The 16,567-nt window shown below is 40.0% G+C and overlaps 1 protein-coding gene across 1 annotated transcript in view; it reads left to right on the forward strand.

The window, feature by feature from the left end:
* Positions 1 to 16,567, forward strand: part of IL1RAPL2 (interleukin 1 receptor accessory protein like 2) — a 367,516-nt gene that overhangs the window by 335,045 nt on the left and 15,904 nt on the right. The window contains exons 7-9 of the mRNA XM_056491747.1: positions 4,352 to 4,481; positions 11,150 to 11,295; positions 16,392 to 16,535. Coding sequence (XP_056347722.1) covers positions 4,352 to 4,481; positions 11,150 to 11,295; positions 16,392 to 16,535 — 420 coding nt within the window. The remainder of the gene's footprint in view (positions 1 to 4,351; positions 4,482 to 11,149; positions 11,296 to 16,391; positions 16,536 to 16,567) is intronic.

The raw sequence follows: 16,567 nt of genomic DNA on the forward strand, positions 1-16,567 counted from the left end.
CTGCCTGTGCAAAACAAGTGAAAAAGAACAAACTATCAACCTGTATTTAAAAAAAATAATCCAGGAAAAAGCCTTGGAATAAGCCAGATGTGAAGAGACTTTGTCTTTCATGCTGGTCCAGCATTAAGCATTAATCATCTTGGCATTTAAGAAGAACTTTTAGGTGCTTTAAGCTTCATTCACTTTATGCTTGAAGCATGTCTCATTTAAGAGAAACTGTGCTGCAGAATTTGTGGGTTTCTGTCAAAGCATGTTGGCCCTGCATTAAGCACATTCTGAGCCATTCCTGTCTAAATTCTTTTGCAGACCCTTTTTCCATCATTAGCTGTACTCCTATCACCATCAGGCAGCTCTTTTGCTTGAATAATTGCATTTATGTGGAATTCTCTTTGCCAGAAAAAAAAGGTGTTTGAATGTATGGTAGAGCTCACACAGATTTACTGTGAAAATGGACAGGTGAAAATTGTACAATAAGATTTAGCAATAATTCTTTTTACTGACTGGTTTTGTCTTATCAAAAAAGACTGGGAGTTTTGTCTTATCAAAAAAGACTTTTTTGATAAAAAAAGGAGTTTGCAACATGTCTGCTTGACTGACAAGGTAGGAAGAAAAGCTAAAGCAGAGATTTCTGCTGAACCTGGTCCTTTACTGTACCAAGGTGACCCCAGCAAAGCAGAAGACTCAGTGATGTCTGCAAACAAGCTTTTCTACTTTCTTTCCTTGTTTCTTCAAACACTCTCTTAACTGTTGATTCATTAGAAATTCACTAATGATTTTTCTCTGTTCTTCAGCAAATTATTTTATTAAGCAAAAAGGCATCTGAAATGTCTATCAACAGACTCCACCTGTAAATGGAAAACCTTTAGGATACTATTTATTCTAGGAATTTTGATGTTGTTAATTAAATGATGCAAGAGGAATATTTCCTAATAAGACCATTAGTAGTGGAATTACTGGAGGTCATGCAGAATATCAGTAATGATGTGCAAAAGTTTAGGCCTTACACAGGCTGAATTGTTGGAATCACAAATTGCCTGCTAGTTCCTTCTGCTGGAGCTGTGGCTCAGTGTAATATTGCATGGCTTGAAGCCAGCCCTAAAACCAGGACCTGAAAAGGGGCACTTCCCATGCTCAGTGCCTGTTCCTCCACATATTCAAGGATGCATTTAGGCACCACAGACTTCAGCCTCACTTTCAATATTGTGGTATTTGGGGGTGAATGTTGTGTGGATGCCATTTTCCTTTCTGGATGGGAATTCTTTGGAGTTCCCTGAAAACCAGTAGCAGCAGGTTGCTGCTGTAGCTGTGTGGTGATGCAGCAGGACAGGAGAAATTACCCTTACTTTTCCTTATGGAGGCTTATTTGGGAGATGAACTGGTTCTGCAAGGAAGTCAGTGTTACCTTTCTGATGGTGTCCCACTTCCAGAGGCAAAAGGAATTTTGATAACTCTCTCTGATGAGATTTATGAAGCAGAAGCTATTTCAGACAGCCATAGAAGAGTGAGATGTCCTTACCAGCTGCAAGAGTATCAGAACTGCAAGTGAGAATTTGAGGTTGGATGGGCCCTTGAAGTATCATCAATCCCCAAGTTCTTCCCACTCCAGGACAGATCAGGTCAACCTAGACCCACATCATTCTTCTACTGAGATAAAAATTAGTTGTTCCATGAGAAAAAGTTGTTTATTCCACTCTGATCAGCAATGGGTTTGCAGGTGAGATGGACTATGGGATTTTTCAGGTGCTGCTGGTACCAAACTTTGAGCTGAGAATATGAACTAACTCCAGATTTTCCTGTCCATGGTATTAGTTTATTTTGCTTGTTTCCCTGGTGGCAAAGCTAGGAAATAGATCTGCCCAGGCACATTCAGAGCATGCAGGTTGTCATGGTAAAGGTTCCTGGTGCTTTATATTGAGTTTGTTTATTACAGAAGCTGTCTACCAACAGCTGGGGTTTTTAAGTTTTCCTGTCTGTATAGAAAACTTCTTATTTCTTCAAGCCAGACATTATTACCTCAGGGTATTTACTCTGCATGTATAGAAATCTGAATCTCACCTTGGAATATTTTCATTTCTCAGGGCTTGTTTTTAAGTAAAAATCTGCTGGTTTGAGGAAAAGCACATTCTGTAAGATATTTTGCCTGTAACACTTCATGTCCGAGCATGGTGTGCCAGGAAAAGGGCAAATACTGTCAATGCTGATAGGCCTTGTCTGTCCCTTTTCTTTTTCACATTGCTTCAGTGTCTTTTTCCATTAATATCAAGCATGGACTGAGCAGCCACATTTTAGGAATCACCACGTGGTATTTAAAAAGATGTGTATGGTGACTCCAAGGCAAGCACAAAAAGATCTCTCACCATGCAGGCATTCAGCATGTTGGGAAAAGGTGAGGTGGATCCAGCCAGAGGCTCCAGGTGTCCCCTTTACCCAGGGATGACACACAGCACCTCACAGGGTTGGGTGAGCTTGGGGTGGAATTAAATATCTGCCTAGAAATGTTTCTGACTCTTCATTAGTTAGTGAAGTTTGGAACTTTCTCTGATGGTTGTCAGGGTTGTGGGATGTGCAGATAAATGAATATCCACCCCTTCTTCCCTTTTGTATGTCTGGTCTAGTTGTGTAATCTGCCAGCATCTCCACATGTTCAGGGGCCAGCTGTGGTGCCAGAGTTCATGGTGAATGTGGAGATAATGAAAAAGTCTGGAAAACATTTTCAGGATAAACATTTTCCATTTTTGTCTTTTGCTGTTTGAGAAACAGAAACTCAAGTGCAGCCTTTAAATCTTTTCTTGCTGTATCCCAATGTTTCAAAGGACTTGTAATTTTGGATCTTGACTTGGAAACAATTTAAAGGCTGCTGATTTTCCGTGGCTGGGAGTGCTGTGCTTCCTGACTAATCAGACTCTTTAGACATGTCTTAAATTGGGCACTGAAATAATAGATAGACAAGTGCAAGTAGTTGACTCAGCTCTATGGGGGTTTAGGCAAAGGCACTTTAACACACAGCTCTGATATGCCCTGAGTCTGCACACAGCAAGTTAATCACTCCTGGGCAGGCAAGAGGTGAATGGTTAAGGCACAGTAAGTCAGTCATGGGAAACCATTAGCCCATGCTCAGCCAGGTGGTGTGCTCCAAATGATTGGCCCCTCCTTGAAAAGTGTAGGCCTGTTCTGTTCAGCTGAGAGAGCCTCCTGCTGCCATGGAGAATACCTGACAGAATAAACATTTCTTTTGAATTCAGTAGAATACATTATTTAGGCTTTCTGTGCATGATCCTTGAAAGATTCAAGCAGGAGTCTCCAGTGACATTAAATGAGGTCTGTTCTCCAACCTAAGTTGCTGATTCTACACCTTCTCCATAACCCAGAGCACCTATGTGAAGTAAAATAGGCAAAGAAAAGTGGGGGCAGCAGCTGCATGTGCATCCTGAGGGAATGGGCATGGTTCTTCCAAATTTCCTGACTTGTTGAGGTGTTTCTGGGTTGTTTTTTTAATTGTTTGTTTGTGTTTGTGGTTTTGTTTCATTATTTTTTTGTTTGGTTGGTTGGTTTTTTTTTTCTTCTGCAGGCAGACAGCCATCTGTGCTGGCAGTGTAAGTCCTGGGCTACTAGAACAGTTAAAACTGTAGCCAAACAAAAACCCAGTTAAATGCTGAATTCTTGAAGAGAAATGAAATTTTACTCATTTCCAAGTTTTATTTTGGATTTTTGTGAAAGTATATTTGCAGGGGTGAAAGGGAGAATTCTTTATTCTATTGCTTGAATAATACTTTGAAGTTTGGTCCTCAGCCAGAAGCCTGTTGACAGTAGCATCAGTGTTGGGCTGACTGGCATCATGTATTTCTTGGGAATCTTTAAAAGCTCTCTGAGCAGCTCCAAGGCTTGATTAACATTTGATTTCTGTCTAAGTGAGGAAGGAACTATTCCTTTGTCTCTTTATGGCTGGATAAGGAGCAGTCATTCAGTGATTTACCTGCCTTTAAGGGACAAGTCTCTAGTCCTGGTAGAGATCCAAGGAGTCTGACAGGGAAGTCACCTCTTTCTTTTTAACAACCTTATGTTGCCACCATTTCCATACCTTCTCATTGTTCATGTACTTTTTTTCTCAGAAAAATTAAATTATGCATAATCTCTGGATATGGATAATTATGGAGTTTCATTTTACAGCTATTTCCTGTAGATACAAATCAACATCACTATTTTTCCCATGATTTATAGTTATTCTTTCTCCTTTTTCCCCCTCCAATTTTTCATAAGGAGGTTTATCTGAGGTGTTGATATTTCTTTTAATAATTTTCTCACTAGTAGCTCTGACAAAGTCTCTAATCTTCTCTCTTCCTTTTGTCCTCAGGAAATCCACTGACTGTGGCCTGCAAAGCTTTCTTTGGATTCAGTGGAGAATCAGGCCCCATGATCTACTGGATGAAAGGGGAAAAATTCATAGAAGAGTTAGAAGGTCACATTAGAGAAGGCGAAGTCAGGTACTTTTAGGATTATTTACTATTAAAAATACTGTATACCCCACAAGTCTGTTGGATTGCCAAGTTTTGAATTGAAAGTGGAAATTGTTTTCTGTCCAAAGAGCAATGGATGACTCGGAGCCATGTGAGTTGCTCTCTCTCCTTTGTAGCCAGTACACTCTGAAGACAGAGTAGCTTCTGTATGTGCCTGAAAATGTGTTACCAGATTCCCCTGATGGCTGGTAGCTGGAGCATCTCCTGAGTGTTCCAGGGGTTGACTTTAGCCCTGTGTGGGAATGGTGGGACCTGCCTTGGCAGGATAACATCCATTTCAGCACCTCTGTTAACCCTGAAGACAAATGGTCTGTCAAAGCCAGCACACTCTTTCTCTTCTCCAGAGCATGTTGTGCGTGTCTGATACAGCTTTCTGTGTGCCTTAGCCAGAGCCTTCAAGGAGCTGTGTTTGTTCCTCCAGACTTACCATACAAAGGAGAGGAAGGAGTGGCTGTGTCCAATATCAAACTTGTGCTTGGCTCTTTCCCAGGGCTGGTTATCACTTGATGTAAAGAAAACACACTTGTATCCCCATGAACTTTCATGGAATTTGCACCTAACAGCACTCTATTCTCTTCCTTAATAATTACCAGATTATTGTTCTTTGAGCAAAAACTAAGTCATGGTTATACTATGGACAAGGTGGTCCCAGCTCCTGTAGGTACAATGAATATAAATTATGATATAATAAATATGGATTATAAAGAAAGACAAGGTCTTTTCACTTTCTAGTGCATATTTTTTTAATCTCGTGTCTGAGTTATTTTTTTCTTGTAAAGATGATTTTGGAGAGCAAGCAGAGAGAGGTTCCTTTGCTTTATTACTTGATCAATAATATGCAGTTCAGCCATTTAGTCACAAGTTGTTAAGATATACTTAATTGCACACAGATGAAATTTATCTTACATTGCCATTGTACAGTCCTCTTTTGTGCTACTGATCACAAAAAGCAATTATTGGAAACTTTTGCCATTTTAAGTAATCAGCACTTAATGACATTGTGTTCTCTCTGGTGTGTATATATGTGAGCAGTGGTTTTGGTCATGTTCTGCATCGGGAGAATTTGAGGTTTGTATTCAAAGAGTGCTCCAGCTTTAGTGCAGTTCAAAACTTCTCCTTTATGTGCATTTATTAGTGAAACTGAGTTTGAAAAGGCTGTTACTTGTCCTTTGTTTTGCCATCTCATTGCACATTCATGTTTCAAGTTAATTTGTGACAAGTTGCTTTTCTCATTCTGCTAGTGCTTTGACTCAGTTTGCAGACCCTTCACAACTCAGTGAATCTTCTCTTCAGGAAAGCTACTTATCACATCCCTAATCTCCTGTGATGCTGCCAGCATTTTAAACAGCATTTTCCAAAACATACTGCATCATTACCAGCAGTGCCCCAGTCCATCCCTTTTTTATTTAGAGGTATCTGTGGCAACTGAAGTGGTAATTTTTGCAAATGTTTCTTTGCCCAAAACAGCTCTTGTTTTTGTGTTCCATTACAGGTATGCTGCTTCAGGGGAACTAAGCAGCACTAACTGTTCTGTCAGTGCCCTGAGGCAGCCCACATCTTCCACCCAGTTGTACTTATTGATGTATTTAAAAATTGTCATGTGTGTTTCAAATTTGATGAGCCATGGTGAACTTGCTGGTTAGATGCCTTTTTCATCAGTTTGCTTCCCTATGATGTTACCAGAGAAGCTAAGAGCTGTACAGAATTGTTACAACCCAGGCTGGTACTTTGGCACATTTTAACTCTGCATCCCCTATCTTGAATTAGTTCACGAATTTAGTAGCACTCTGAGTTTATGGTGCTGTCCTTACCCTGGACTGTGCCCATCCATTGTGTTGCTGGATTTTCTGTGTATGATGAGAGTTCAGGTTTGCAAATGGATGATGTGTGGGAGCACAAACCACCCATCCCCAGTGTGCATGGTTAACACTCCCTGTGCTGCCTTGAAAGCACTAAAAAAAGGATGCATGTAACCTGAACATTCCTATTCATATCATATCTGTGGAACTGGGTTTTGGTAAGCACACTTCACCAAGAGTAATATTTGTGTAGCTCTGGGCTTCTCAGTATTTATTAGACCTTTTTACAAAGCCTCATAATAAAAAGTAACTCATCAGCATTGCAGGACTTGGAGGCAGGGATGCCCTCTTGCCTTCCCTTAAATTAAGATCCCCAGGTGTTAGACATGCGTGGGGGAGAAGGAGGAAGAGACTTTGCTTGTCAGGTGGGTTTTTCACAGCAGTAATAAAAATGTCATGTAAATTGAACCAGAGTTATTAAAGAAGGAATCAGAGTCTTTAAGCGTGTCTGCAGAGTTGTCACTTGTACCTAATTATCAAAGCAGCCCACAGCAAATTTCAACACCAGCTCTCTGCCATGGCAAAGTATTTTCAGACATAAATATTGCTCTCTCAGCCACCTATGAGTTGCTTTTTTTCTTCTTCAGGCAACACTGCAGAGCAGTCATAATGCTCATCTTGTAAAGTGTGTTTGTCCTTGTTTTGTCTCTCTTGTTCATTTTTAAAGTAGAAATAGTTTAACTCATCTAGAGGCATGAAAAAAAGTGAATGAGGACATTTTGAATGACAGCCTTATTTCTTCTGGTTGATTTATCACCCACAGAAGTCAATGGATGGTTATGAAACAGACAAGATGAGGATGTTGTTTTCTATTAGCAGGGGGTGCTGGGGGCAGGAGGAGAGCTCCCATAGCTGCTTTGCTGATGTGCTGGGTACTTTGCAGAGAAGAATGGAAACAACAGCCCTCTCCTGAAAGCTTGTACTGCTCAAGTAGACAAGTTCAGGGCAGAGAACAAGAATCACAATGCAGGAAAGAGGGAGGGTCACTGTTGTCTGCCAGTTGAATGACTTTGCTTTGGAGAGGTGCTTGTGCACACACAGATCTGTCCTTGTTAAGGAGAAGAAGAAAGGGAGTAGACTTCATAACCCTGTTCAAGTCCAGATCTTCAGCTTTATAAAGAATGAAAGTTTCCTTTTTGCTAAGTCCCAGCTCTCATGCAGTTAGTAAAGGTTTGCAATTAATGCCTTGGTCTTGCAGAGAGACCAGAGTGAAGCTTTCTTATCATCTTGTTATCTGTGGTCATACAAAGACTGAAAATTTTAGGAAAATGTGGTCTCAAAGTAAAAGTGTTTCAAATTCAGATTCAACTTAGTGCAGACAGGCACTGGAAAAATATGACCAAGGATTTGAAAAATCCAAACCATTGCAGAATTTTCAAAGAAAACATTTCTATTCTGCAATGACATTTGCTTTTTAAAATTCATATTCTTACCTGAAAATTATTCACTAGACAAAATGTTTTGTTTCAGATCAGAAGAAATGCTTCAGCCTGAAGAAAAAGAAGGCACTGAGTGTTGTTTTTATATCACCCACCTTTTATTTCTCTCTTTCCATCCTGTTTGTTTTGAGTTGTCAAGCACCATTGATTTAGCTGTGCATTAAATGTTGTAATTACTTTTACAGTTTGTTCAGCAACCCAGAAAGAGTGAGTTATTATTTTCTCAGCTTGTGGGAGCTGGCATGTGTTGACAGTGATGCTGCTGAAGTTTCCCCCACCTCAGATAGGGACAGAGCTTCATCTTCTGGGTGTGCAGCAACACCTTTAAGGTTTTACTTGTTGACGCTGTATTCCTTTTCTAACCCAAAAATATTGTGCTCCATATTCTCTGAACCAACCACAACAATTAATTAATGCAATTAATTAAGGGCTGCATATATATTTTAAAAATGCAGATGACCAATTTCTGTGGCAATAATGTAAGTGTAGAGTAATGGTTAAGAGAAAAATGAAGAAAAAATGAAAAAGCAGGAATGAAAGGTTTTACACCACAAAGAGCTTTCTACACTTTGCTGCCAGCAAAATGCTTAAATGTTTGTCAGCATTTTCGTGATAGATCCCACTCTAAAGAGTTCCCTTGCTAAAAATTGCTATTAGAAGATATGTAGAAATCTCAGTCCAAATATATTGGATATTCCTTTCTCATGAAAGCTCTTCTTTAGCAGATCATGTATTATTTAAATGTAGGTTAAGGGTTAAATATTCTATCTTACATACATGTAGTTTATATATTGATAAAGATAACAGTTTTTTTTATCTTAACTATAACCTGTCTCCTTTCTTTTTTCTGTGTAAAGTACCCTGATTACAGAAAATCTGAACATTCACAGAATGCTCCAGATTAGTTTCCCAGATATCTTCTCAGTTAATGATTATATTATTCCTTGCAGCATGATTTGTAGACCAGAATTTGTTGGGCATGCTGTTTGCCAGCAGAGAAGAGTGGCTTTATATAGATATAGCAGAATAATCAGTAAATGAGAATTGATTTATCTCACTCCCAGTGATTTAGGCTGAGTATGCAAACAGACCAGGCTTTCTGAGGAGGTTTTTTCTGACCAGAAATTATGCAAAATCAACCTTTCTTCCATTACTCCAGCATTTGGACTCTGGACCAGAATTTTTAAAAAAAGAAACAAAAAAAAAAAAAAAGAAATAAGGAAAAAAAACATAATCAATGAGAGTGAATTTGAAGAAAAAAAAATGCAATCCAAGTTTCCAGATGCAACACACACACACACACACACACACACACACAGAGACAAGTTTTTAAACTGATGTTTTTCCACTTGCTTTTTTGCAAGTTATGCTGCCACAGTGAAAGAGGCTAAATTGTTGTGGATGCTCTGGTGCCTCTTCTGAGTTACTGCAGAGATGTGTTTATAGCAGTCAGACTTGCATTTTTGATTGTCTGGTGCAATGCCCTCATACTTCTCTTTTCACAGAACCACTGGGTTGGAAGAGACCTTCAAAATCACTGAGTCCAACCCACACCCTAACACCTCAACCAAACCACGGCACCAAGTGCCACATCCAGTCTTTTTTTAGACACATACAGGGATGGTGACTCCACCACCTTCCCAGGCAGACAACTCTAGTACTTGGTCATTCTTTCCATAAAAAAACATTTTCCTAATCTCCAGCCTGTATCTCCCTTGGCTCAGGTTGAGGCTGTGTCCTCTTGTTCTGTCTGAAAGAACCGAGCCCCACCTGGCTACAGCCACCTTTCAGGGAGTTGTAGAGAGTGATAAGGTCACCCCTGAGCCTCCTTTTCTCCAGGCTGAACAACCCCAGCTCCCTCAGCTGTTCCTCACAGGGTTTGTGTTCCAAGCCCCTCACCAGCCTTGTTATCTCCTCTGGATGTGCTCAAACATCTCAACGTCCTTCCTAAACTGAGGGGACAGAACTGGACACGGCACTCAAGGTGCAGCTTCACCAGTGCTGAGTACAGGGGGAGAATGACCTCCCTGCTGCTGCTGGCCACACTATTCCTGATCCAGGCCAGGGGCCATTGGCCTTCTGGGCCACCAGGGCACACTGCTGGCTCATGTTCAGTCAGCTGTTTACTGATTTTTTGTATTTCTTTTCAATTTGTTTGGAGTTCCATGTCATGTGAAATCTCATACATAGGGAAATGTGTGTACACAAAATGTCTTTGGTTTATAATAGAGAAGCTTGGGGTTTGCCATTGCTGACACATGTGAATGTCTCCAGCAGCAGTTTCTATCCAGAACAGGCAGCACTCTGGTTCATTACTTCTTGTCCAGTTTCCTCCTTTCAGTCTTGGGAGAAAATATTTCTTTTTTGGTGAACATGGGTTTTATTGATGCCTTTACCTCACAGTGCTGTACAGTCTTTCCAGAGAATAGACTCACTGAAGTACCATGTACAGTGGTGAGTTGACAGGTGGGTGGGAGAGCACCCCACATTTTCTGTTCACCCTCTTGTGAACATTACACAAACGGGATCAAATTAACCTGGTGGATTTTACTTGATGTTACATTCCCCTGTTCAAAGGAGCAGCAACATTTTCTTGAGCAAGTGATAAGCCTTTTGAGAGAATAGGGTATTGTATTTTTAGACTTGATGTCAGCAGCAGAAAACTTGCATTTACTTTGCATTTTTTTTAATGTTTACATGAGAACAATGACATGAAAAGGCTGTACCTCTGGCCTGAAAGTCTGCTAGAACTTTTATTCCATTTATGGGGATTTTGCACACCTTCTTTTTCCTCTCAAAGGAGCAGAGAGCTCTTGTTCTTGATGCTGTTCCCCTCAAAAGTCGGGATCTATCCCCAGAAAATAGAGGAAAATTTCAGAGAGTAGCACGGCTCTTTTTGTTGATTTTCCAGACTGAATTAAAATATATCACAATACCCAGCCTTTAAATTGCCCTGTAATTTGTTCACTGATGGCTTCGTAGCACATCCTGCTTCTGGAAGATGGATATTTGTCACTTATTTTAAAAGAAGCATTGTTTTTAGCAAGTAATCCTGATGGAGCCAATGTAAAGAAGCCACACATGACCATTGTGCATGGCCAGTCTTCCTGCACTTGGTTCAGCTCCTCACTAGACATGGCAAGAGAAAAAGCCTTCTGGTGGTCATGAAAAATGCCTCTGTGAAGCCTCTGTCAGCCAACATGAGTTTCCTTTTAAGTGCTTCTCCAGGAGTGAGGGAGGCCAAGGAACTTGTCTTGTGCTGGGAAATCATAGTGCTTTTGGCAATCTGCCATCTGTATTCATTCAGCTAAAGCAAAGACTGTATCCTTCCTTTCAGACTCCTCAGAGAACATCTTGGAGAAAAAGAAGTTGAGTTGACATTGATCTTTGATGCTGTAGAGGAGGCAGACCTGGCTAACTACACGTGTCACGTGGAGAACAGAAATGGACGGAAACATGCCAGTGTTCTCCTGCGTAAAAAAGGTAAATCACCCTTTTTAGTGACCTCTGATCTCCCTGCTGACCTCTGGGCCAGGCTGGATTCCTTGTGCCTGCTTGTGTACAGCTTCAGTTTGCCATTTGTGGGAGAAAAAGTCATGGATTGTTCCTTGGTGTCCTAGCAGATTGGCCTTGCAGGTGGTGCACGTGCCTGGAATACAGTCACCCATAAGACACCAATAATCAGGAGAAGTATTTTGGACTAAAAAACCTATAAATTTGATCCAGAATTGACTGACTAGGCCAGTTAAAATGTACATTTCTTAGATCATGTGCCCTGGCAGTGAAGTCAGATGTTCTCATGTTTCTCCATTTCCTGGCTTTGTGTTTTAAATTGAAAACTTTAAGCTGGCTCCATGCATCTTGATTTCTAACTGCATCAGGAATGAAAACATGCAGTGGGAGCTACAAATACATGGAGAGTTACTCCATCATGATTGTCTTGCTTTATGCTCTTCCTGAATGGGGAACACCACTAATGACAAATTATCTGTAGCAGAAAGGAATTCATTTGGATTTGATTGTGCCAAATTTAAAAGTGCTACTGTGTTCTGTGTTTGAAAAAGCCATTATCAAAGGGGTGTAACAGTATCTCATGGCAGTTCTTCTGTTGTTTGTTCAATCAGCTCTCCTATTCATAAGTAGGCTGACATTTAAATTGGATGCTGATCTCTCTGAGATACAATGTATTAGGAAATGCAAAAGCTGTACGACAGTAATTGTTGGGAAAGCAAAGGAAGGTTCCACCCTCGAGACAAAGCTGTTATGTGAAACCACAGAACATCAGCACAGGAGACTGACTAAAGAGTTGATACATTGTCCAGATCTCTGCCATCATTCTTGGATGCAAATTATTTTGCCAAAGCAGGAGAATGATTGTTTTTATGAAACTGAAAGGGCAATTCCAGTTCTTTGTGTGCTTTCACCGCAGCAAAGTTGGAATAAAGGAATGTCGATCTAGCAGATCATTCTGCTGTCTACTACAAACTTACAGGAGGGCAGGAAGGCTCTGCAGAGGGATCTGGACCAGCTGGATCCATGGGCAAATTGCATGAGGTTCCACAAGAACAAGTGCATGGTCCTGCTCTTGGGTCACAACAAGCTCCAGGCTGGGGCAGAGGGGCTGAAAAGCTGCCAGGTGACAAAGGATCCAGGGATGCTGCAGTCACCGTCCCTGAAGGGATTTGAAAGCCATGGAGGTGTGGACAGGGTTTAGTGGTGGGCTTGGCAGTGCTGGGTTAAGGGCTGGACTCAGATCATCTGGGAGGTATTTTCCAACCAAAGCAATTCTACAATTCTAAACTGACAGTTTGTCACAACTTTAATTAGGGAATCTGATCCTCATGATGAAGGATTAGTCTCTCTAGAACACAGAAAGAGTTCTACCTTTCCTTCCACTGAACCTCATAAATAAACAACTGATAGTAAGTAAGTATATCTCTGTTGGCACTGGTAAATATTCTGATGTGTGCATACAGTAGAATAACAAGCTAGGTTTATTTATAACAGAAAAAATGCAGATATTTCAGAGCTTTGCTGGAATTATGGAAGAAGCACTGCTGAATACAGAATTTGGAGGTGGAAAGGATCACTTTGCAGCTACTATTTCAGTTCTCTCTGCACTGGGGCTGTAGAAAACTTATATTCCCCTCAGGCACTCTCAGTAGTTGATTTTCAAGCTATTAAAGTGTCATTTAAAATAACCACTGTATTTTACTGTGTCCTTTGACTGCCTGTCCCATTGTCCTGTTTGTTATTTATTAAGTTCTCACAAATACTTGACCAAACTTTTCCTTTCTTCAACTTGATTTAATTGCTTCTTATCCTAACTTTCTCCAGCTTAGATTTTACTGTAGATATTCATGAGTCAGGAAATACTACTGTATTTACTGAGCTGGGACAAGATTTAGGGCAGAACTTGCAGAAAGCTGTTGACCAGCATCCTTTGTGTGTGTCAAAGAAGGGATTTCTGCTGCAATGTGTTGCAGCACAGACCTCTCAGTTAGAGAAATCCCCCTCCTTCCAAAGTCTTACCTGTTAAGGGCTGCATTATCCATGTTTGATAAGAGGCACTTGTAGTTGTTTTGTCTCTAGATCTGCCCTCTGTTCTGTTATTTTTTCTGGCTTGGATGAAAAAGAGGAATAAATCCAAAATCTAAATTGTAGATGTTGTATAAGATTTTCTTTAGTTCTTGTTTTGATATCAGATGGTTATTTTTAGCATATAATTTTCTTTGGAAAAGAAAAAAAAAAAAAAAAAAAAAAAGAAAAATTAGCTGTTCAGATGTTTCAGGGAAAATATATTAAAGTCTTCTGCTGTATTAGTAGTACAGTCCCCACAAACCTTCAGGAGAATACAGGAGTGCTGTTTGCACAGCTCCAGTGTAGCAGTAGCCCGAGAGCATGTGCCATCATTTAGGATTATTTTTATTGTTGGGGGTTTTCACCTAAAAAAGAACCAAATCTAGTTTAAAACCCAAAGCTGCCAATGCAAAGGCAGAATCAGACATTTTCCTAAGACCTGAACACTGTCACATTCTTCTTTACTGCCCTAATTCAAGACCACATTCTTACTTGCTTTCAAACTGTTCAGAAATAAGTTCTGGGCAATCCTGGGTTTGGTTTGCTTTTTTTTTTCCCCCATGCTGTCCTATCATATTTGGTGCTCAAATAACATGGAAATGCAATATACACCCAGCTGTCCCTTAGTTGTGGGAATAGTTCAGGACTCCCTTCAAAAGGGTTTGAAAACAGTCCAGCATTTCAGTGACTGAACTCTACATAGTCTATAATATAACTGTTCTGAAAGATAAATAACTTGTCAGAAACCACAGAATAAAGTCAGACCATGCTTTTAGTGGCAAGAAGTAGTGAATTGAGATATAAGTAAATATTATGATGACTTTTCCTCACTATTTTTTTTTCAAGGAGGCTGCCTTTAATCAAGACATGCAAGGAACTAATTTTAGGGAGTTGGGTTTGATGCTGATACATCACTAAATTATGAGGAACTTCTAAAACATAGTTGTCTCTCATTTATTGGTTATTTATGAGACTTTTGCTATTTTAAAGACCATGATCCTCTGTAATGTGTGTAATATGTTGTGGCAAGGTCCTTCTACATGATTTTACATTAGAAACTATCAATATTATTAGCTATTTTTCAGTCACTTTTATAGCACAGAGACCAGATTCAACTTCTTTTCTAGTGCTGGATATGCTGCTTCCTTATTTGTCTCAGTGAGGACCACTTGAGGAGGAAGGAATTAATCAGATGCCAAGACTAAGTAGAGTAGGCAAGAAAATTGAACATCCTGGGTTTTTCTCACTGCCTCCACTTTGGAATGGAAATAAGGAGACCTCAAAAATCTTGGCTTTCTGCCACCTTGTGTTTGTCCTCTAAGAGAGTTCATGGGGCAGAAGGACAAATACTGGACATACAAAAGCTGATCAATTTTGCCTTTTGAGCTGGATTTTGTGGGTTTGCTGAATACCCTGCCATTCCCCCCACCTTCTGTGTGGGCTGCAAGGCTCAGCATTTCCTTTCCTTCCAAGCTGGCAGCTTTGCCATCATCTAAATTTCCTAGTAAAAAAAGATTCAATACAATTTTTTAAAAAATCCCCTCAAAAGTGATTTTAACCAACTCTGTTCTCCATTTGCCTAGATTTATCCCCCCGAGCACATGCAGCTTTATCATGCAGTGTAGTAAAAGTCCCATGAATTCCCTGTGTTCTCAGAGAGATTAAATAGCTATTATAATAGACTTTTTCCATCTATTAGTCCATGACTTCTTGCCAGACAGACATCAGAGATACTGCAAACTGGGAATAGCTTGACATCTGATGTTAATTATTGAAATACAAGGCATGGAGAGGCAAGAATAAACCCCCAAAGATACACAGCTAATTTGCTTTTTATCTTGAAAGTGACACAAGTGACATACAAGTAATTTTTTCTGACCTAAGTTTTAGAAGCATAAAGATCACAAAAACTTTGTCCTGCCTGTATTAGTTTGGCAACTTCTCCCTGTGTTTGTCACAGCAGCAAATATCTTCATGACACCTTATCTGAACTAATACAGGCTGTGAGAGTCAAATTGTCATCCTCAGTCTTTTATGGCTTAGTAATGTGCCAGGTGGTGTTAGGAGCAATATTACTTTCAGAGGATATTCCAGGATAAAGAGCAATGCTGTTCAAGTTAGTCTCTTGCATCAGATGGAGATCTCCACTGGTATCCAAGGGGTTTTTTCCCATTTTCTCATTGATTTGCTGAATGACCTTGAACATGCTGCTTCTCTTTTCTAAGCCTGTTTCCCCAGCTGTAAAAGATGGATCACTGTGTCTGCATTTGTGAAGTTCTTTGAGTTCTTGTGATGTTTCCTAACAAAAGCACCTCAGTAGGAAATTTTAACTAACACTAGGTCCCATTAAAGTATAATGTGAACTCTACAAATATGTGAGAATGCAAATATATATTAAAGTATAATGTGAACTCTACAAATATGTATGCCTACAAAAATGACAAAGTGGCACTTTGCAGCCTGATGTGTGCTCCTGGATTCTTGTGTTATCTTGGCCTTCCTGCAAGCTCAACTCATTTTCCAGTGATCCAGCTGAAGCTGTGGCTTGGCAGCTCCCATCAGCTTGTCCACAGGCTTCACAAATATAAAACCAAAGCTGTCTAATTTGGTGGGGGAGGAATTAGATCCTGCCCAGTCTGTCCTCACATGCTGCATTCAGCATTTGATGCACTCTGCCAATGCAGAAGTTTCAAACTCCACCAGCTCATTAAAAGTTGGTTACTCCTCTGCATAAAATCACTATATAGTTCCTGTGTAGGAGACTTACATATATAGCCTTAAATGCATTCTGGATTTCAGATGGTTATTTCAGATGGGCAGTAGATGGATTAAATTAGTAAAATTAAGAAATAGGTAATGGACAGAATTATTAGGGATTTTTAATGTTACAGTGGTTATAATTGGAAGCTGCACAATTTTATGTGAAATTGTACAGTGGATTAGAGAAAATATAGCTTGGAAACATCATAACCCTTTTTCCCTTTCCTTGCTAATTTTAGATTTGATCTACAAAATAGAACTTGCTGGAGGACTGGGAGCCATTCTTCTTCTGCTTATTTTGCTTGTGACCATCTATAAGTGCTACAACATAGAGTTAATGCTGTTCTACAGACAGAACTTTGGAGGAGATGAAGCAGCTGATGGTAAGCAGTTGCACAGGAAACTCAATATATGC

This window comes from Oenanthe melanoleuca, chromosome 4A (genome assembly GCF_029582105.1).
Source record: "Oenanthe melanoleuca isolate GR-GAL-2019-014 chromosome 4A, OMel1.0, whole genome shotgun sequence".
In the NCBI taxonomy this organism is placed as follows: domain Eukaryota; kingdom Metazoa; phylum Chordata; class Aves; order Passeriformes; family Muscicapidae; genus Oenanthe; species Oenanthe melanoleuca.